The following is a 22,456-nucleotide window of genomic DNA, read 5'->3' on the forward strand; positions in this document are numbered from 1 at the left end:
CCGTAAATTTCTGTATTTTAACTACATATTTTAATGTTGCGAGCTAAAAAAAAAACAGCAAAGTGTATATTAAATAATAAATTAATCACTTTCACACAAAAAAATCATTTAAATATAACTTTCAGTTCAAAAGATAGTTAGTTATTTACGTCGAACCTTATTTTGCTTGCAAAAATCAAATAATTAACAGCGTTCTTGCAAAATTTGACTGGAAAATACATTTTTTTGTAGTTAATTTTTTTTGGCATTTTTGGACTAAGAATATTCTACTTAGTCCAAAAATGCAAAAAAACGTACTGCAAAAAAATGTCCCTTACTGTCTTTTAAGTTTGGACAGCCGAGATGTGTTTAGTGAATATCTCTATTGGTGATAAGAATAAAATAAATAAAACTTCAGTAATAAAAAGGATGTATATTTCTTACATATAACTAAACATCATAAATATAATCTGGTTAAAACAATTCATTAAAAAGTAAAAAAGCAGGTTATGGTTTAAAAATAAGATAAATGCAACAGTATTGTAAAATAACAGTTTATAATTAATTATTAGTCAAAACAAATTTATTGTATAATCTGAAGAGTAAAATTAATTAACAAAAACATCCACATTCCAGAAAACTTTACCAAATACTTCAATATAATATGCAAAATTATGCTTTTGTACAAAAGTGCCATCTATAGGGTAACTTTCCCACCAACTACCGACCTTTAGGTGGTAATACTAGTAGGTATTGGCACATACTTCAAAAATTAATTTTAACAATAGATTTATTGTGTATAATGAATTATTTTATACTTATTCAAAAAAGGTACCGACTTCATTAAAGATAGGCGCAATTGGTCAATTTCTCTGTCCACAGATGTTAGGCAAAGTGATAACATAGTTTTCAAATACGTTTTTCAGTTGCGCATATAAAAATAGCAGTGTTTGTATTTATTAATCAATGTCTTTACTAAACTAGGAATACTTGGAAAGGCGGATGTATAATTTATTATTCACAATATGATATTCAACGCAAACATTGAGTATTGATATAGCTGTTTTTACAATACCTGAGAAGTATGGATAAATTTTTTATGGATGTACATATTTCACATTTTGTACAAATCCTAATTTCTTATTAGATTTCATTCATTTACTCGGCAGTCACTTTGTGGTAAAATCCATTTCTTGGTAAGTACAGCAGGACCTCTATAATCCGAGCTCCCGCCAATCCAAACACCGCTGTAATCCAAACGCCCACTTGTCCCTCTCACGCTTCTTAAAACGGAAATCCGTGCTACCACTAACATTGCGCCAGTTGCAGAAATATTTGATGCTGTACCAGTAGCGAGTATTCCCCACTGAAGCACGGTGACTGCCTTAAATACATGCCTAGAATGGGCTGACCAAGTGGATATTCCTGTGCCAGAGTAAATTACGAGACAAAGCTTTTTACTTGTAATTAAATAAATCACGATCAACTAAAATATTTGATTTAAAAAAATAAAATTATGAATGCATTCAAAATTTCACAACACATATTTGTTTTATTAGATAAAATACTCTACAGATTCTCTGTACTGTAATGGAAACGCTCCACTAGTCCCAACAGAGGGTAAATTTTCGGCGTTCGGATTATAGAGGTCCTGCTGTACCACTGTTTCTTAAAATTTATTGTGACACTTGTTTCAATACATTCCACATCATTTTCAAACACCGTAAATTTCTTATTGGATCTTTAAACTTAATCTTAGATTGTACAAAGGTAGGGAGATCAGTCTTGTAACATGGGTGCAGGAGTGGAATATATTATATAAGCAGGTACTGTAAAAAAGGACAATATCAAGAATGACAAGCGTAAGTTGAGACTCTCAGTCTCTCGAGGTAAGTTAAACCATAATAAAAAACTATTTAAATCACATGGACTAAGCCAATAATCACAATCGGGTCCTTATGTGACTAAACCAAATTTTGGAGAGCTAGGATAGTGACATTGACAAACTAACACATTTCGGACTGGTGTTTGTTAACGCCTGTAGACCGCAGGCAGTAGGATTTGATAATTATGTACATATATTTAAGACCTTAACAAAGAGATTGATTATAAAATATTCATATAAAGACATTAAATATGTAATTTCTTCTTTTCTGGCTTTGAAATGAGGCCAGCGCAGAAGGTACCATTCCCGTCCTTAAGCATCAATCGACGGAACGGGCAGAAATACCTTTCCTGTCCGAAGTACATTAATATAATAATAAATATTATATTAATAATATATAAACCTGCTTATAATAAACGTATAAAATAAATCATATAATAATAATAATGATAATAATAACAAGGCACACACATTACTAATACATATAAGGCACTGATAATGTGAAATTAGCAGAAAGTCATCGGTTGACACATACTATATTAAAAACTTGACAAGATTATTCTGATGCTACCAGAATTTAACAATGTTTTTTCATATACAACAGCGAAATTTAAAAACTACATAATAAAGAAAAACATTTTCGATTAATTAATTAAAATTAAAGTAATTAGTGAATTGGTCTTGAGTAGACAGCACGCACCGCGCGTCATTAATAACCAAATAATTATAATACATAATAAAAATTTGCAAATCTAAGAATTGCAAATAAACTTTTAAATTTCGTTGGTAAAAAGGGATTTAAATAACAGAAGCTTTACCTATTTCCAAAAATCAAAAAAAGAAAAATTCAAATCTCTAATACAAACATTGGAAATCAGAATACATATAAATTTTAAAATGGGTGAAGTTGCATTTAAAAAAATCCAAATTTACTTATTTTAGATATTGTTTGATTTTCAGTCCTTTTAACACAAAAATATTATTTTGATCCTTATCTGCACCCGATGATGCATAAGGCATCATATTGACTGTGTTTTCTTGATTGTCAATTACATGAAGGCAAGGTTCTGCGTTTCATATACCAGTCAAGAGTGATATTTTTTTAAAGACATCTTATAAAAAAATACTAATATTTATTTAATAATTTTGACCTCAATGGGAATCACATCTTCCGGGACATTAAGCAATATAGTGCTAAAGGCGCTGCGGAGCCAGATTTAGAATTAATGAGCTTTTACTGTTAAAATGACAAAAATTAAAACAAAAATACAAACCTCTAGTTTTTCATTAAATATATAATTTAAATCAATTCAAATGTGAATAGTGCAATAATACTTATAAAAGTTATGATTTAGAGTCCACAGCTTTTCTTTGGCACATTTTATTACATAAATTTCTTAGTTCTCACAAAAGGAATACCTGTGCCCATAAAGCTGAGATACAAAATGAACATATTTACACATACTACTATGTACACTTATTTTACTAGGTAAAGCTAAGCATTGTTGACTGTGTCAATATGCAGACACATGTCTCGGGATTATTATGATATATTGAGACATGTATGCAGAGATCTTTTGGAATAATTGTGACATTTAACCTGCCCGTGAGTGAGTTTCTGCAGCGAGTTTTTTTTTACTCATCGTAATTTATATCATATTCTAAGCAACATATTTTCTTGGATAAAAAAATATTTACACAAGTAAAACATTATTTTTATCAAAATTATCAATGTTATAATTCATGGGTTTTCTTTGACAGCGTCATAACGATGACGTCACACAAACTTTGTTTTAAGTAAAATGTTTTAGGTATAATAGAAAAATAATATGAAGTGTGGTATGTATTATTAGTCTTTAAATACAACCACAGATGGCAGTATAAAAGCTATTCTAGAAATAAATGTCGCCGGGTTTTAGTTATAAGCGCAGATGTTTAAGTATGCTCATTCTCCTTTGAGGAAAGTTTTGTTTGGACGACCGTGTACGGCCATACTCCCGGACAGGTTAAGACATGATAACTTATCCTAAAGGGTGTCATATACCAACGTATTACCTAAGAGCAGTCAAAACATTATTAGATCGTAAGATCAATTCGAGACATCATAAACCTTCCCCTCCTGGTGATATATATTTACTACAACTTGTCTTCAATTTCAATATAAATTATAATAGATACGGGCTCAGAATTTTTGTGTTTCTCCGTAATACTTTTACATCTTACATAAAAGTATTTTGATATAAAGTTATTGATTTGCAGCGATGGAAATAAATAAATTGTAAAATAAATCGGGGCTGGAATTACCAATACATAAACGTTTCTCAGTGTATGCGTGCGTGCCATACTTTACATACACGCGCACTCGGCTTCATACTGTTTCCGATGATCTCATTTTAGCAGCGCACGAGTCGTCGTTCAAGGTGGTCGTATCGCTGCACCAACTTTGGCGGCAATTGCGATGTATTTTTTTTTCTCTTTTTTAGGTATTTATCAGAGCTAACATTACAAAATTGATGAATTTCAACTCAACTATGATCAATAAAAGCAACATTTAGGAATATTTACATTTTTCCTGTTTTTAAATCACATTTTCATATGATGTACATAATACATATCACCAAGAAGTTTTTAGCACCGTAAGGGGGCTTGTCCGAAATTTCACCATCCGGCAGTTCGGTTTTGAAAAATAAAAGCGAATACGACAGTTTAGCGTGATCGATTTTACGCGCAACGTGTTCACGTACCGATCGAGAACACCGATCCGAAGAAAGATGGACAAAAGCACAAGCCAATCCAAGCCACTCATAGTTTTAAAATGCTAAATGAAGTACCGGACGGTAAAATTCCGTGCAGTGCTAACACAACGCCCTAAGGGAACGGTTAAACTAGTAACAACAAAATTAACAATAACAAATTTATGATCTGTTGTAATAAGACATTATCGCAACCTGTTTTACCTATACACTAAAAGATCCACAGTTTAAATAGGGTTCAACCTACCATTATCAACAAACATGTCAACATATGTGAATTATACAGCTTACGATTCCCAAATGGCACATATCAAATTAAAACGGTTAGTCTTAAAAGTTAAAATATGCCAAGAGTTCAGGAATGGTCAAAAATAAAAGTCTATTTCGTTCAAGTCAAGCTTTGACATTGATTGCTGACTCAAGACGCACATAGTGGAAACAGGCTACCAGCACATTCTTTTTCTTATTATCCTAGTGCCAAATGTTGTAAGTAATCTAAAGGGAAGGGAGTCAGGTACCGGGACTAGAGTCTGGAGAGGAAACTATTTTACTTTTACAAAAGTAAGAATGTAATTTCCAAATTAGCTTTGTGTCGGGAATTGTGTTTAAAGTAAACAACGGCCTATTCTCACTCGGGAGATTTAAAATATGTACTCAGTATCAAGTTGCGGTAGAGTGAGTCGTAACCCAGAAACTCTTATTCAGAGTCCACCACACTAACCACGGGACCACAAGCTGACTGTCTATTTGATGAAGTCCAAGAAAATGTCACGGTTCTCTTCCTCGTCCTTGTAACTTTTTATGGTGCACGGCAAGGACCGTGACATTTTCCTTGTTACGGCATCGGAGAGCAATGTTGCCCAGACGCCTCGTTTCTGCAAATAATACATGCGTTGTAAATCTATTGCGGTACGTGTTTCCATGCAATGAATATCATTATCAAACCCATATGTGAGAGATTTGCAATAAACCTCGGGACGTTAAAGGATGAGGAGGTAAGAACAATTTCTTATTTTTCACCAGTATTGTTTATTTATTTTTTATCAGTATTTCTTATTGCTCATTATGGATTTATTTTTATTTATACTTTTATGGATATCTTCTGCTGTTTATGTCATGTCAGGTCCCCCTGGTGTCGACTATCAGTTACACCCATATAGAGTAATTGCCCTTGTCTTGGGCATCTCTAAACAGTGCCTCAACGGGCCTGATACCCGTCCAATCCTGTATATTCTTGAGCCAGGAGATCTGCCTTCTGCCCACACCTTATCGATCCTCTATTTTGCCTTTTACGATGAGGTGTGATACCTCGTACTTCTCTCCTCTCAGCATGTGCTGAGAGGAATTTCAGAGGAATGTGAGAGGAAAACACAAAAAGCACAAATCAAAATATTGAAGTTATTACTTTGTGTTTATAATTTTTATGATTTCCATGTTGTTGTTCTAATGCCAGGTTTTAATAAACATAGAGCCGATACTGTTTTTCCAGGCCTCCCAATTACTTACTTATTTATTATATAATTGGGAGAGCTTGTCCCTTCATCGGAAACCAGATTATTATCTTTATTTACCAAACCGTAATATGAAAATATCTGACATAATAAAATAAAATTAAAATTTGGTTTTAGTTACTTGAAACACAGCGGAGTTGCAGCAGATGATGCAACTCCTCTTGGCTCTGGTGAGAGCTACGGCCATCCTCCCGGTGTCCTGAAGGAAGCCCAGTCCCTGGCTCCGAGCGCAGGATATGATGACTACATCCCTCTCCTGACCCTGGAAGCTATCCACAGTGGACACTTCCAGTTGGGCCCTGTAAAAAACACTTTGCGAATCATAACACAATCCAACCTATGACAAAGAAAAGATAATGCATTAGCGATAACAGTGTAGATTACTATAACTCCATCCCGACAGCTGGTATTAAGAGTGGATTTTCTCCCGCAATTGGTTGAACAGAAAGGAAACGTACGAGATGTACTGTTTAACCTTTTAACCGGGCGGTCCGCTGTCTAATTACGCAACTTGTAACGGGCGCGGACTCTTTCACTAGGACGTGTCAGTCAGTACTGCTCACCCAGAACACGTCTACCACTCTCAATAGCGAAATGATACTGATTCACTCTGTGTCTTAAATTTATGTCGTGACATGTATGGATGACTAATACCTTTGTTGTTGGAAAAATATACGTCCCGCCCATTCCAGGGCGCAACATATATTTCAAGGACGTATTCATATGTCCTACCCGTACCCGATATTGTTTACGTTTGACGTATTTATGCGTCCCACCCGGTCAACAGGTTAAAAATGGAGGAAGGCATGTATTCCTCACCTGCTGGAGTACCTCCGCAGGTGCGATTGGATGGCGTCTCTCTGTGCGCTGTACGGAGTGAGCACGCACAAGCTGATGTCCAGGGACTCCTTACCGATGAAGGTGTGAAGGGCCAGCGCCAGGCGCGCCACCACCTGCGCCTCCTCCCTGTTGGCGCCCTTGTCGTCCTGGTCCGTGGAGCTGCCCTTCAGCAGGAGCACCCTGTAGGGAGGAATGGCGTCGGGCAGGCGGGGGTAATCTATCCCGTTCTTCAGGCCAAAATTGTAGAACGCTATGTTTGGATACAATGCGATTTCCGGATGCATCCTGTATTGTATATTCAGGGTCACGACGCTGGAGCCTGTCCACAGTTCGCTGCAGTGGATGAGCCTCGAAAACATGCTTTCGCTCAAACCATTTTTTTTCGCCGTCTGTTAAATTAAATTAAATTTAAGTCAATTGAACAATCAAAGATCTAAATAGGGGTGGGGGATAACTTGATGGATTATTATAGGGCAAGATAATCAGTTGTTCACTCTAGATTTCCAGATACAGATAGGGGTGTAATTTATGGAATATAGATAACGCGAAGGAGCATATGGTAAACTGCCAATGGAAAAGGGAATAAAAGAGAAATAGTGGGCGAGAGAGAAACAGTGGCGTGCAGTGATATATTTTCCAAAATAATAATAATAATAAATTCCAAAAAGTATTTCATTAATATCAAGAATCTCTTTTTTAATGTTTGCACCTCATGTCAAAAGAGTTCAAGTCGCCGGGGTCTACTGTCAATAATGGTAACATGTCCATGATAATGGAGACTTTTCAGTCATTGTAACACAGTGAAGTGCAAAATTAGATGCATATTATGTCTAAAATAAAGCGCACATTACCTGCGAGGAGACATAGGCAGGCAGTTGTTGGTGATCTCCCACCAGATGAAGGCTCTTGACGCCCAGCGATAGTGGAATGAGAACTTCCGGTTCCTTGGCCTTGGCTGCCTCGTCCACAATACAGAATGCTATCTTGTTTTTCAAGCTGCAATAAGATAGAAATCAGCTATAGCAAATAAAAGTCTATCAGCGAAAGCCAAACTGGCAGTACCTAAAAGGTACATAGTCCTGGTACCGGTGAAAAAATCACTTATATTTATTTGACACCCCCTTGGTAATGGAACCCGGGACCTCCAGTACGGTAGCCGAGTTACATTAATTAAACTAAAATTACACAGAATTTCATCGCACATTCTTCTGGCTTACAAAAATTTAATTTTATAAAATGTTAAAAGTTTTTCACCATTGCATCTTGAAGAGTGAGCAGCCTTGCAGCGTGGTGGCGATGACGTCCGCCCCCTCGATGACGGCCAGCTCCTCGTGAGCGAGGTTACCGCCGGCAGCCTGCAGCACCTCCAGCTTGCGCCTGTACGTCTGCAGCTGCACCTCCGAGTACGCGGCCTGGGGCCCGCTGCTGCTGCTGCAGCCCTCTGCGAACTTAGCTATCTGCTTCTCGATGATTTTGGTCTAGAGCGAGAACAGAATGAGTTCAAAATGGTCATACGATACCATCCAATATTGATATCTCTTAACACATTGTTGTCGGGCGGATTTTCTATCATCCCCGATCCTAATTATACTCGCCCCGTCTGCCGTCCGACCCTCAGTATACTAATTGTGAGTAACCGCAAAACCAATTCCGATCCGTACGATGTTTTTTGAAGTCTCTGGCGCTCTACCAAAAGTAAGCAAATAGAACGCTTATAAGCGTCTCCCGCTCTCTACCAACAGTATATAAAAGACACTTTTAAGCGTTTCCCACAAAGAATTTGTTAATATACAATTCTATTTTAAGCTGACACAGATGGGCATTCTGCAGTTTCAATTAACATTCTTGACACACTGGCTTTTGAGCAGTCGTAGTCACGGGTGACAACTGAGGTGTAGTGTACGTTGGAATGAGATTTTTGTATTAAAACTGCGAAGTGTCATGCTCCGGTAGCTTGAAGGAGTCGACTGCTTTAACTGTTAGTGTTGAGAATTGATATATCGATTCTGGTACACTTTGCCAAAAGTGCAGCCGTCGATATACCGAAAATGAAGCCAGTGTATTTTGGCGTTTGAGCTGGGAGGTTGTGCGTCGTAGCATGTGCATTTCTAAAACCCTAATTCATCAATTATGTTCGCAAATAAAAAAATTTAACCCATTTTTAGTGAAAAATATATTATTTTTTTTTATAAACCTATTGTTTTCGCCCTTACAATATCCACTAAATTTTAAATGGACTATTTTTGCAAAAAAGTCTTCAAAAAAAAAAAAACAAAGTTGCAATTTTAGCATACATATAAGGAAAAATATTACCACTAAAATTGTTAAGCTAGTCTGTTTCAGGCCTTAGCGGCGCAATTATTTAGTCGGCCATATATGTATAAGATACATTAAAAGACTCAACAGACCATTGATGGATGAAGCATCTTTTTAATATGAAGCGAACATGGAAGTCTGGAGATGGAGTCAGCGCTTACTACAAGGCATCACTTTATACACTGTGTAACATTCAGAATTATGCCCATATTGTACCATATCGAGCATCTACATATATTGCCTGCATTTGTGGAAGTTATATTTAGTTAAATATCTTGAATATAATATCTCTCACCTCAAGTACTAGCTATCTTTGGTATGAAGAGTATTTGATAAACATAGACGATCATAGTAAAAAACTGAAATAAATAATGACTCGAAATGACTGAAATAATAATGAATAATGTTAAAAGAAGTCATAAATTAATTTGGTTTTAGGATCCAATCTTTAAAGTTAGTCACGCCAATCAGTGAGCAAATTTTATCATGTATTGCATATTTCTAGCTTGTAATACATTTGACATTGAAAACATTAGCAGGCAAGAAATATAAACTATGATACATCCTCGGTCTTCGTAGGTTGCAAATCCAGTAACATGTACGTGTAGCGATCCATGTAGTGTGTCTCTGAGATACCATTGCTATAAGATGGACAATTACCTGGAATAATACTAAATTACCTGGAATAATACTTCGGGGTTGCTGTCGAGGCGGTGCTTGGCCAGCACGGCGGAACTTACTGGCAGGACGTACGGCTGCATGGCATCAGACCGGCCAACCCTCACCACACTGAATTCTGGAAAAGAAATATTACATAATGTGGCCATTTCAAATTAATTTATATCTGAATTGAATTTATATGTCAACAGAGACATTTTAATTTCTTTACCGTTTTCAACTTATTTCATTTTACTTCATATTAATGAATACATAAAAAACTTACATAGTTTTTTATACTTGCATTTGACCAGTGACCGTGTATTTGTTGACCACTACGACGAAAGTCCAACGGTGGTGTCGGTAATTACGAAACTCAGTCACTAGTCAAATAAAATAAAACTAAAAAAGTACATTATAGTTGTTGTTTCATTATATGTATACTAATGCTGAAACTATAAAACATTTGATAGAATCTATTAATGTCCGCAATCTGCAGTTGTACATAGAAATATTTAATTCAATACGGGAAGAAGATTGCACATATATCAGTATTTCTTACTAGCAGCATTATGTTACTAGAGCAATATTCTAATATCGTTTTGTATCAACATACTTTAATCTCTATACACACGAGGTTTGTTATAATGTGCACAGGTGCAGTGCATTATTTATCTTTAAACAATTCAATTTACCAACAACTGTGTTTCAGTCTTTACATTATTATCTTAGCATTCGGTATTTTTTGTACTATGAAAGTTACTTTGTTTCATTTGATCCCTGCTCTCCAGCAAACGCTTGACGAGCTCGTCCACGGCGATGTTGGTTTGGGCGCAAATTAAAATCTTCCCCCGTTGCGATTTCACAGTCCTTTCCAAATACTCAGCTACAATAGAAACAATAACCCTGGACTTTCCTGAAATTAAAGGAGAAAACTTCAAAATCATTTAGACTACGTAAACAGTATTTTTTTCTGATTTACTTCGAAATTAGAAAAAAAATCTTCGCAAATCGACACCATGTACATACTTAGTTCATTAAATGTCAATAATTCCTGCGATGAATTTTCAAAGAAGTGAATAAGTAGCGATAGAGTTTACCTGTTCCTGGAGGTCCCTGGATCATTTGTATAGTGGGATTGTCGGTGATGATGGCGCAGATACATTGAGCAACTGCCCTCTGTTGAGTGGGATTCAGCTGGTGTTTCCACTGAAACATAATATGTACCACAATTATAAGGTCCCTGGATCATTTGTATAGTGGGATTGTCGGTGATGATGGCGCAGATACATTGAGCAACTGCCCTCTGTTGAGTGGGATTCAGCTGGTGTTTCCACTGAAACATAATATGTACCACAATTATAAGGTCCCTGGATCATTTGTATAGTGGGATTGTCGGTGATGATGGCGCAGATACATTGAGCAACTGCCCTCTGTTGAGTGGGATTCAGCTGGTGTTTCCACTGAAACATAATATGTACCACAATTATAAGGTCCCTGGATCATTTGTATAGTGGGATTGTCGGTGATGATGGCGCAGATACATTGAGCAACTGCCCTCTGTTGAGTGGGATTCAGCTGGTGTTTCCACTGAAACATAATATGTACCACAATTATAAGGTCCCTGGATCATTTGTATAGTGGGATTGTCGGTGATGATGGCGCAGATACATTGAGCAACTGCCCTCTGTTGAGTGGGATTCAGCTGGTGTTTCCACTGAAACATAATATGTACCACAATTATAAGGTCCCTGGATCATTTGTATAGTGGGATTGTCGGTGATGATGGCGCAGATACATTGAGCAACTGCCCTCTGTTGAGTGGGATTCAGCTGGTGTTTCCACTGAAACATAATATGTACCACAATTATAAGGTCCCTGGATCATTTGTATAGTGGGATTGTCGGTGATGATGGCGCAGATACATTGAGCAACTGCCCTCTGTTGAGTGGGATTCAGCTGGTGTTTCCACTGAAACATAATATGTACCATAATTATAAGAGGTTAAAGATCACTTATTCCAAATAGAGAGGAAATTCAAAAAATATTTCTTCTTCTCTCTTCTTATAGATCCAATGATCTGTCTGTTCCGTTATCTGTCTCTTGTGATGTGGACTGCCAGCTGTCACGCCATCGCCATCCATTTGGAGGTCTTCTTCTTTCAGAGTTCTCTTGAAGAGAATTGGAATTATCGCACTGTCAAAGATTTTCGATATTAGCAGATGCAACTACCGGTGTAGCCCTGAATATTTGAACAGTTCATTTGATATATCGTCTAGTCCAGGTTCTTTCCCGTTTTTAGATTTTTAATGCTCTCTTCAGATCAGATGCCTCAATAGTCTCTTTAGTGTTGGGTCCAGATTTATTCCTCGGTCTTGGCCGGTCCCACTGTACAGTCGTGGAAAGTGATTTTCCCATTCCACAGGGACAATCTTTGTCGATTGGATGTATTCGGTGATAAGTTTCCCCATGTTTCCAATCATTTCCCGGACCTTTCTTTGTGCCCCATACAGGTCATTTTCCGTACATTTATGAATCTCATCCAGTATTACTTTTTAATTTTATTTATCTCAGAGTTCAAAAAATAATTTCAAATCTCAAGTTAAGAATATTTTTTGAGCTTTGATAGAAATAAAAAAATATTTTCAGCACAAAAATTTTCTAATACTTTGTTTTAAAATTTTATCCCACCATTAAGGACTGGTCCCGGACAAAGTGGTGTGAATTTATTTTTTAATGAACACATATTTTGTTTTATTCAATAGAAGGCATCGAGTTATTAATATAAATTTACTTTACGATGACTTATAAATCCGCAACAATGCTGGTCTGCTCCTTAACAGTCTGATCAACTTTCCGCACTAGCGCAGGGCCAGTCGTTAAAATGTTAAATTTAAATGACAAATCAAGAAAAATTATGAAAGATAATGATCATCTTAAAACTTGCCAATAATGTTGGTGTAAGGTGTGGTCAAAATATTTTAAGCGTATTAACAATATTTCTGTATTCCTAAGATTCTAGTTTTAAAATCACCCGTAGATGGGATAACGGCTCTAGTAACGTAATTTAAAAACTATAATATAGTAATATTTTGACTTAGTTAATAAAATAATATAATATACCTTTAACGGAGCTTTGCTATTATATTTCTGGAATATCCTCTCGCTAGGAGTGACGATAAACTCTCTGAGTGGTGAGTTTTTAAGATCGTACACCGACTTCACCATGCTGATTTCGTTATTTATCTGAGTGAGAACTTTGACGATGGCTTTAGAATCGGGTACCATATGTTTATACAGCCTCGGGTCCAGCCATAACCACATTGTGAAATACTCCTTACATCCGATATATTTATCTACAAAAAAATTAAGATACAAAAAGTGGTAATTATCTCATTGCATTAATTAACGCATTACATGCATAATTTTTTTTTCAAAGAATATTTAAAAGCAGATCGTTTAATTTAACAGGTTTCTTTCCAATAATTGATTTTACTGATTTTATTCGCAGTTGTTGTTATTTTCCAATAAAAAATAAAAATGATTTATTCATTTTCCAATTCGAAATATTTATTAAATTCAATTTTGAATTAAACAACCATTTCTTGAATATTTTTCGCAGATACTTTGTGGCACATTTCATAAAATTTATAAAATGAAACAAAGTTTAAAAAACTGCTCAGGAAGGGCTAGTAGATTTTCAATATCTTGTTATAATAAACATTGTTTGACTTTTAACTCTTTCTCTTTATCTAGCGCAAGGGTGGCCAATCCGATTCTGAGGGATTCCTAGAAAATAGCCCTGTATACAGGTGCCGGGCGCTTAAATCTAAGATAAAGAGAAGAGTCGAAACGCTCAGGCTACCTGTAGACAAGGCATAATATGACATACAATATATTTAAGATCGATGATTAAATTACTACCTTTACTCCCCCCACTAACCGACTTGAGCTCGGTTTCATCGACCAAGCCAAAAAACCATTTAGCGCCGCACAGCGGGTGAGCGGGATACTGCACGAGGAGAAGAGAGCCGCGACTTATGTTCCGCGTGAGAGAACAACTTCCTTCATCCACTGAAAAATATCAAAATTAACAATTCCACCTATTTATATTTGTTTACAATACGCGAAATGTGCAGATACCACTAAAAAGTGTTTTTCAAGCTTAGCAAGTCTCATTTAAAGTAACACCTATTTATGTCGCTAGCGGCTGTGGTTATCTTACTATCCATGATTTAGTGTAATGGGTGTTCAACTGAATTTGGACAATTATCTCACTCAAAAGGAAGATAAATAAGCCACATATTAATTCTATGATAAACTCATCATGGTCCACACGAGTTGGGCAGTAGCTGCTTATGGTTGATTTTCCAATACAGAAAAAGATCCATAATTTCAAATATGTATATATTTTTCAGCCTGTTTTCCACATCTAAGCTGAGCCAAGGCGATATTTCTTAAGTGTTGTTTTTGATAAAAATAATTGAGCCAGTATGATTTGTAAATAAAATGATGATTACCTTTCATGGTGACTTTGGTAACTTTAGTTCCCGTGAAGGGTTGGGGGGGATTTGAACAGAGAATACAATGTAATTCCTGTGTCTTCCCCTCGAGTCCTTTGTAAGCGATATAGACCTGTTCCCAAACCTCTATCAACATCAAATTTACCACCGTACTAGAATTAAAGAAAAATATATACATATATCAAAAATAAACATACAGCTTATTAATTACAACCGTAACAAAGACCGTATATGAAATTGCAAGAATGGTACGATGAGAAAAAGAAATGAATTTAAAATACTAACCTACAATAGGAATCAAAATTGCTATACGAATATAACATTACAGTTGGGACATTTTTGGGTCCGTTGTGAAGTATGGGCGGAAGATCCTCTTTTACGTACTCATCTAACCACACGGAGTTCCATCTCACCACGGCCGGCATAAACCTTCTGTGGTATTCCGGGAGGAATACATTCCAACTCTTCTTCGCAACTCTACTCGGGCGCAGAGGAGAGCCATTGTCGGCATCGTACAGACGGCTGAGAATAGACTTACTTCGAGGGTTACCTTGGACGTTTGAGTCACTGATGAATCCTACTATGGATTTTGAACGTTCAATTTTTTTTTTTACACTATTGTCAACCAAGTCGACTGTAGATTTTGGATTTTGGTCTCTTTTTTGCTGACCATTATCAAATAAACCAACTGTGGATTTTGAACGTTTAATTTTTATTGTAGTTCCATTGTTTGGGTCAATTGTACATTTTAATGGTTCAACACATCCTATATTTTTTTGTTCGACTGTTGGAAGCGATCCGACTATGGATTTTGAGCGTCTCATTTGTTTTGGATGACCATTATCAACTAAGTCGATTGTACATTTTAAAAATCCAACTTGTTTTTGTTGGCCATTGTTGAGCGAGCCAACTGTGGATTTTGAGCGCATATTTTTTTTTGGTTGGCAATTGTCGATGGAGCGAACTGTGGATTTCGAGCGTGCATTTTTTTTCATTTGAGCAATGTCAATCGAACCAACTGTGGGTTTTGAATGTTTTATATTATTTTGTTGACTATATTCAATCAAACAAACTTCAGGATTTAAACTTTGGTGAACACTTTGCACGGAAGAATTATAAGATTTATCTTTCAATCGAGGGTCTAAATTCCTACATTTTCTGCTGTTAGAAGATCCAGACTGGGCCATATCTAGAGAAGATTTATTGGCATTTTTAGTCTCGGTGACCTTAGGATCCACATTAGAACTACACTCACTTTTCCACTCAACATCTGACTTAGATGATCTTTTAGGTTTCGTCTTGCTATTATTTTCATTTTTGGTTGTTGATGTTTTTCTGACTTTCTTACTGTCATTTTCCGATTTGGTATCTTTATCAGCTTTCTTTTTAAGTTCTTTCGCTTTACTCTCGGCATTTCTGGAAGTCACTTTAGAAGAACTTATCTTAGTACTTGATTTAACACTTTCGGGAATAGAATTAGCGTCGTCGGTAGCGGCTTTATTTCTCTTACTCCTCGTCAGCATCGGAACAGTTTGATTGAGCTGTTCCTCTCTTTCTGAATATTTCCGTTTCTTCTTATCCAGGACATCGGATCGTGGCTTTCTTTTTGAATGCAGGGGGTCTATGACAATTATTTCACGTTGCTTTTTCTGCTTTTTCTCAACTGCAAAAATAATATAAAAAAATTACAAGAGCTTCATTACCGAAATAGAGTAGAATTATGAAATAGATAATAACTCACCGAGAACAGATGAAGTTGACATTGAGTGTAGTCGTTTTCTAGTCTTTTCCTTTCCCTCCGCTTGTTGACAAACATTACTCGAAGACGGAACACACGGAGGTTCATCGAGTACCGCATGTGGTGGAATGTGTATCTGTGCTTTTTCATTACACGGAGCTATATGACATGGAGACGGAACACAAGGTGGTTTTTCATTACACGGAGGTATATCAGGCGGTGAATTGGGAGAAAGTTCTTGTAGTTGCAATAACGGAATATTACTATTATTGTTTTGGATTCTGGCTTCGTACCGTGAGATATTGCCCACTTCATCGAACCCCAGCTTGATACAATGCGACAAAGTATCTATTTTCTTGACCAGTTGAGAAGTTGTATTCGCTTCTATGTCTAGAAAATGCCTAGCCCCCGGCGGCTTATCACACATTAACTGGAAGCAGTACTCAATGTCCAGATCTTCCATCAGGTCTATGGGTTTTCCAAAAGAAATTATGTCACTCTCCATTAAGAGGCAAAACCTTCCCGGTTCTGCTCTATCCCCGTTGATATATGTTCCATTAGTTGACTGCAATATAATGTTGTTAATGTTGTAATGTGTTAACTATTATAGGGGTTCCCGCAATAAAGCTACTTACGTTATAGTCCTTAATAAAAACAGGTGTATCTTCCTCTACTGCCAGGACAGCATGCTTCTTGGAGACAATTACGCTCAGGCATACTACGGTGGCATTGACATCTCTCCCGATGTGAGAGTGACCAATCACTAAGGGGTATTTTGTGGGATGTGAACATTTCCGCATGAGGTACCATATTGAAGTCTTTTCCATGATGGAATACCTAAAACAAGGCTATTATTTTAATATAATTTATATTTGAAGCACTAACTTTGTGTTTTTTCATTTTATAAATAAAATATAGTGATTTTAAATCAAAGTTACATTTTAATTATATTATTTTACTCACTATATTACAAATATACCTTCTCAATTGAATTCGACCTAAGAGCTTTTGCATTTGGGCTGTAGGGAAAAATTAAGTAGAAATTTGTATTCAAACTCGGGTCATCAGCATTGCCAAATATCTGGAATACTCCCAGGAAATAAAGATGTTATTATAACTACTAAAAAGGACACATCAGCCAGCCGCTCTGGAACAGCTCCGAAGCCGCATGCCATACCCACCCCCCAGGCCAATTAACTTACAAAACTAGCAAACCAAATTATGTATATTGTTTCAGTTTTGTAAAAAAATATACCTATTCTCTCAATAAATGGTATCACGCAATATAAACGGTATCTTAAAACTTTGTCAGCTGGACAATTTGCAAGTAGAGCCACTTTGTGAAAGTGATATTCAAACACCTCTTCTGGATTTTTGTTAAATAAAAAATAATATTCATGTTGAACAGGCAATCTTTGTAATATTCTGAATATTTATAATGTTATGAAGTTTGTGTAATGTACTTAAACGTGTAATCAAAAAAATGTATTACATTTATGATGAGACAAGAAAAGTAATATTTTTTCACAATTGTGTCATAATAATGTTCTCACCACACAACTAATTTGTGAGTGAATTAATGATGAATTTTACAGAAGTATGAAAATATTGTGGATTAGGTCCACTAAAACAGTCCTTTCACTCCTCTCCTTATATCTCCTTTCCTGATCCCTTTTTCTTTACCTCCTTAATCACTTATGCTTTTTACATTTTCACTTATATATTTAGGATATTGCTTATAACGTACAACGAATATTATGTATGACTAGAATTAGAGATGAGCTATATTTTTATACCGGTGACTTAGATAGCTACCGGTAATACCGGATGCCTAATTCTCCGCAAAGCAGCAACCCTGGTCGCTGCCGCAACAGCTCTGAGTTCAACATAATGTTGATATTCAAATGATTTTGGCATTACTCTTTTTTTTGTATGTAACACTATGATATTTACTATTTTTTGTATTTATTTAGTGCTTATGTTGTTTTGTTAAATGTTTTTTTAATGAAATTTTACAATGCCAGTCTGATGATGTCGGTAACGACGAAACCCGGTCGCTGGTCAAATAAAAAAGTGGAAAAGCTAAAAATATTGGTTTTAATCTAATAATAAATTAATTTTACAATTGTTTTCCCTATTTGTAGAAGTACAAAATAGTAAATACAATAAAAAATATGCTCTTTTATGCAGTATTTTTTTAATGTAATTTTTTAAAAATTATGTTTATTTTTTATATATCACTGTCATATATTATGTGACTTACAAATCACTGTCCTCGGTATACTGGTCACTTAAAAGTAGCTGTTCACCTCATCTCTAACTAGAATCATTCAATGCCATTGTTGCTCAGCAAAACTTAATACAGACTACACAGGGATTGCAAATCCAGAGCTGTTTTGGAAAATTTAGATTAAGGATTTCTTGCAACTGAAAATTCCCCTGATAATATGGATTTAATACTTTTATATGGTTCAAAATTGCAGTTTCTTTAAGAGCACTTTCGGTATGATGAAAATAACATACCGATCCATTTCTGTTGTTACAACACTGAATCAACCATGAACATAACAAGTTGTTATTATTAAAAACTGTACCAAAGTAAATAGGTACTAAATGTATTAAAATCAACAAAAAAGGCAGAAGGGTTTTGTTACATCTGTTAGCCGGTTGAACGCATACACTTCCTAAGGAATGCATTAAAAATAAATAAAAATACATCTACAATTTGGCTAATCCGCATTTTATATTTGAAAATCCAGATACTTCAGATATTCATAAAATTAAAATCTCATAAAATCCATATTATCTGGAAAGACGCCAACTTACCATCTCTAACATATTTCGCATTTGATTATGTTTACGAGTCAGTTCTGATTCTACAAAACGGAAATTTGTTAAAAATTTCAATTCAATGGATCAATTTGAAAAATTGCCTCGAGGACATCACATGTATCGAAATGTTTATTTAAATGAGGCCAATAATGGCTAAAAGACTGTCTCAAATGTCTCTACATTAAAAAATACAATATCATCAATATAGGTTAATCAATGATCTTCATGAAACTCTGATTATTAATATAATAAATATATCAATAAGAATAATAATAATGTATCAATAAGACATTAATTCACATGTTGGAATTTTATCTTCATGTATTTAATTAATAACTAAATTAAGTATTACAATTACCAAAAAAAACCCAGATATTTCACGAATAAGCGCGATCGAGCGCGATTCAATAGTCGTATAAATCACAAAACATTGAAATAAATCAGACCAAAGATTATATACGTCACAAAATATTTATATATCCTCAATATATCTATGGGGACCGAATATAATATTACTATCCTCATTTTTTACACAAAAAGGACCTACGCAGAAACTTAGCTAATAATTAAATTCTTTTTTGCACCACAGACTATTACTTATTTAGTTTTCTCCAAAAGGATTTCACTTACTCACTAAACAATTCCAGATTTTTTTAAAACTGGAAACTGGAACATAATTTTCATCAGTGTTCGTCAATCTTTTCATGCCTACCGCCCACTTTTGGTTATTTTTCACGGTAAAAAAACTCTAATTGTAATGATGTGACTGAATTTAGAAATTCCAATAATCAGTCTCGCTGATTGCAGTCAAGTCATTTTATTGTTTGATAGACCCATGTATATACCGTTACAATATATACGATTTTGCGGTAAAGGCAAAAATCGTCCAACTCGAAAGTCTTTACCGCCCACTAGTGGGTTGACAACCCGTAATCTACATTCCAGAAGTAATATTTGATTTTAAACAAACATTTCACTTTACTTTTCTTTGGCCGAAAATTATTTTAAATAATGCACTCACTAAACACAGCATACACGGGTCCGGCACTATCTAAGTTAACTTAAAACCAAAGTTTCTCTACATTTACTACAAATATTCAAAATGCATTAGCGGCCCTCCAAAATAAAATACTAGGTCAAAGATAATATACTTGTACATATACTATATAAATCTTTTGAAGATACTTTTTGCTGTCGACCGTCAAATGATCGTCAATACGATTTGTAATGAATGAAGACCTAAAAAATCTAATATAACTACAGCTGTAACGTATCTTTGTAGTACTTAAATAATATTATGTACGTACGATTGTGAACGATTCACTTTTCTAAATATGTATTCCTCTTTACTGACTCAAAGAACTTGTACAGATTAGCAATGCAGGCTAGTATAAGTTGATAGCAACCCTGAGTACCCTAGACATTACCGCTATTCAAGTACCCTTGAGGTAGTATTTTACGAAAATGACGTTATATAAATGATCTAAAATTATGCATATTATTATCCTTTTCCAACCAAATTTTTATCCTCCATTTTCTTTGAATTTGGAACACAATTAAATATAAACCAAAAAAAGTGAGATTTTTTTTTTCAAGAGCGATGCTAAAATAAAAAAGTGAATTGAAAATAGTTTTCAAAGGAAAATAAATAATATGTGCAAAACAGTTTGAGATAAAAGTATGTGATTGTTCGAAGTATAAATATATTTATTTTAGAGGAATTTTTCTCCCCTAATATCCACTTGATTGGATTTCATTTTTTTTTTGCAATTAAACTATCTTGATCTATATTTATAATAATCAATGTAGATATGTGTAATAAATAACATACAACGTTCAATCCATTCCAATGAAATATTTGAGTGCAGGATTTATATCTAATCTAGATGCAAATATATATTAGCATTTACGGTCCTCATCTTATGCACATACAAAATCATGTTACGTGTTATCTATTTTTTCTTTTCCATTTAATGAAACTGAGCCACAGCGACATGTGGCTGGGTACTGTTAGTAAATAGATAATTAACGTAGCCCTAGAACGTAGTACATACCTATTTATACACACGAACTGCGTACCATACACGGACTAATTAATTATAAATATAGTACAGTTTTTAGTCTTTGGATAGTATAGGTTTGGTACTTGGCACAGACTAACTAATTTATATAAAGACCGCCAACTGCCTCGGTTTTTCAGGGCTAGAAGTGATATTCGCCAGGGGCCGGAAGTGACGTAGACGGCTAGAAGTACTAAGCTCCCGGCTGGGCGTGACTTCGCCGCGGCTAGATGTCGAATCCACCCGCCGAAATATTTATCATTCATTTTTCAGGTTAAATGCTATTTATATTGAAATTTGTCGTATTACGTATTTTTTTTTTTTAAATCTTCACTTAGATTTTGAATAACTAACTCTAATATTTTTATTCTTTCGTGATCAGTCTCAGTGGATGTATTTGGTAGAAGAACAGAACCTGACGGAGTAGGAAGAACATTTTTTAAGAGAGCCCACTGTAGGAACCCTGTTTTCTTTATCACCTGTGGGGAAAGTACGATTATTAACATTATCTAATTGATTATTTATAAATTTAGAATTGCTGCACACATCCAAGAAATAAATGGGTGAAATTGATTCACTTGAACAAGGGATATCAATAATATTGCTGAAAAAACTTAAAGGCAAAGGCAGATTATGGTTAGGAAAAGCCCCTTTTTTTAAACGATTACGTGCAACGTCACTGACATTGAAGTGATTAGATCAAATTCGAGGATCTTTTATATTTAAAAAGTTATTAATATCCGTCAAATATGGGAACATTATCCTATACCATAACTCACCCTTACCTTTAGGAACTTTAAAATTTTTTATTGAATTATTTTTCCTTGAAGGGCAGCCAGGAACAATACATTTATAACCCATTATATAGGTTTGAAGGCACTGAAAATAATAATGCACTATCAAAAATTGATAAAAAGCAAATGCAGATTCAATTCCGGCAGGTCAAAATGGATTATCCAAGTTGTTTGAAGGCACTGAAAATAAAAATTATGATACATATTAAATTGAAAATAAAAATTAATAAAAGCAGATGTATGTAGAGTAGCAGAGCAAATCTCAAAACGAAATCGGTTCTAATTTAAATTGCCCGCAATATAACTGTAACCAACAGTAAGAAGATAAAAGAATAATTACCAGCAACATAATAAAACAAAAATATCAATATAATCGACGCTGCAATAGGTAGGCACCTACGGATTTCTATTTTTCTATCGATAATTGTCTATAACCATAGTTTGTCTATATTTATTTGAAATATTTGAACAATTTGTTGGTATCTCGTATTCTTCGTTCCCGTTTTGGTGTTTTTGTTAGTGGTTGGTGTTATCTCGTCATTTCTGGTCGTTTTTTGAACAATCTGAC

The 22,456-nt window shown here is 35.1% G+C and overlaps 1 protein-coding gene across 2 annotated transcripts; it reads right to left on the bottom strand.

The window, feature by feature from the left end:
• Nucleotides 1-398: 398 nt before the first annotated feature.
• On the bottom strand, nucleotides 399-19,548 carry LOC148305487 (uncharacterized). 2 transcript variants are annotated; one of them, XM_088266606.1, is made up of 16 exons: nucleotides 19,393-19,494; nucleotides 17,166-17,283; nucleotides 16,838-17,039; nucleotides 16,206-16,767; nucleotides 14,750-16,127; nucleotides 14,462-14,616; nucleotides 13,866-14,015; nucleotides 13,065-13,297; nucleotides 11,042-11,150; nucleotides 10,705-10,857; nucleotides 9,965-10,080; nucleotides 8,223-8,446; nucleotides 7,820-7,964; nucleotides 6,948-7,357; nucleotides 6,250-6,427; nucleotides 399-5,492 (listed from the first exon to the last, which is right to left on the bottom strand). In XM_088266606.1, the coding sequence occupies exons 3-16, from the start codon at nucleotides 17,027-17,029 to the stop codon at nucleotides 5,361-5,363; spliced, it is 4,137 nt and encodes a 1,378-aa protein (XP_088122732.1). In that variant the 5' UTR covers nucleotides 17,030-17,039; nucleotides 17,166-17,283; nucleotides 19,393-19,494; the 3' UTR covers nucleotides 399-5,360. The 2 variants fall into 2 exon arrangements, with proteins under 2 accessions (XP_088122732.1, XP_088122731.1); XM_088266605.1 differs by lacking the exon at nucleotides 17,166-17,283 and having other exon boundaries at nucleotides 19,393-19,548.
• Between the last annotated feature and the right edge of the window lie 2,908 nt (nucleotides 19,549-22,456).

The sequence above is a fragment of the Brachycentrus maculatus genome, unplaced genomic scaffold (genome assembly GCF_059751285.1).
Source record: "Brachycentrus maculatus isolate JH-2025_06_01 unplaced genomic scaffold, ASM5975128v1 h1tg000272l, whole genome shotgun sequence".
In the NCBI taxonomy this organism is placed as follows: Eukaryota; Metazoa; Arthropoda; class Insecta; order Trichoptera; family Brachycentridae; genus Brachycentrus; species Brachycentrus maculatus.

Bases quoted from the DNA above. Each gene is read 5' to 3' on its own strand.
- LOC148305487 (XM_088266605.1), bottom strand. From the start codon at position 17,029: ATGGAAAAGACTTCAATATGGTACCTCATGCGGAAATGTTCACATCCC. The intron at 14,016-14,461 runs GTAATCATCATT...GATATTTTTCAG, and splicing joins TACCAAAGTCACCATGAAAG to TGGATGAAGGAAGTTGTTCT. The intron at 5,493-6,249 runs GTAACTAAAACC...TATTATTTGCAG, and splicing joins GCAACTCCGCTGTGTTTCAA to AAACGAGGCGTCTGGGCAAC.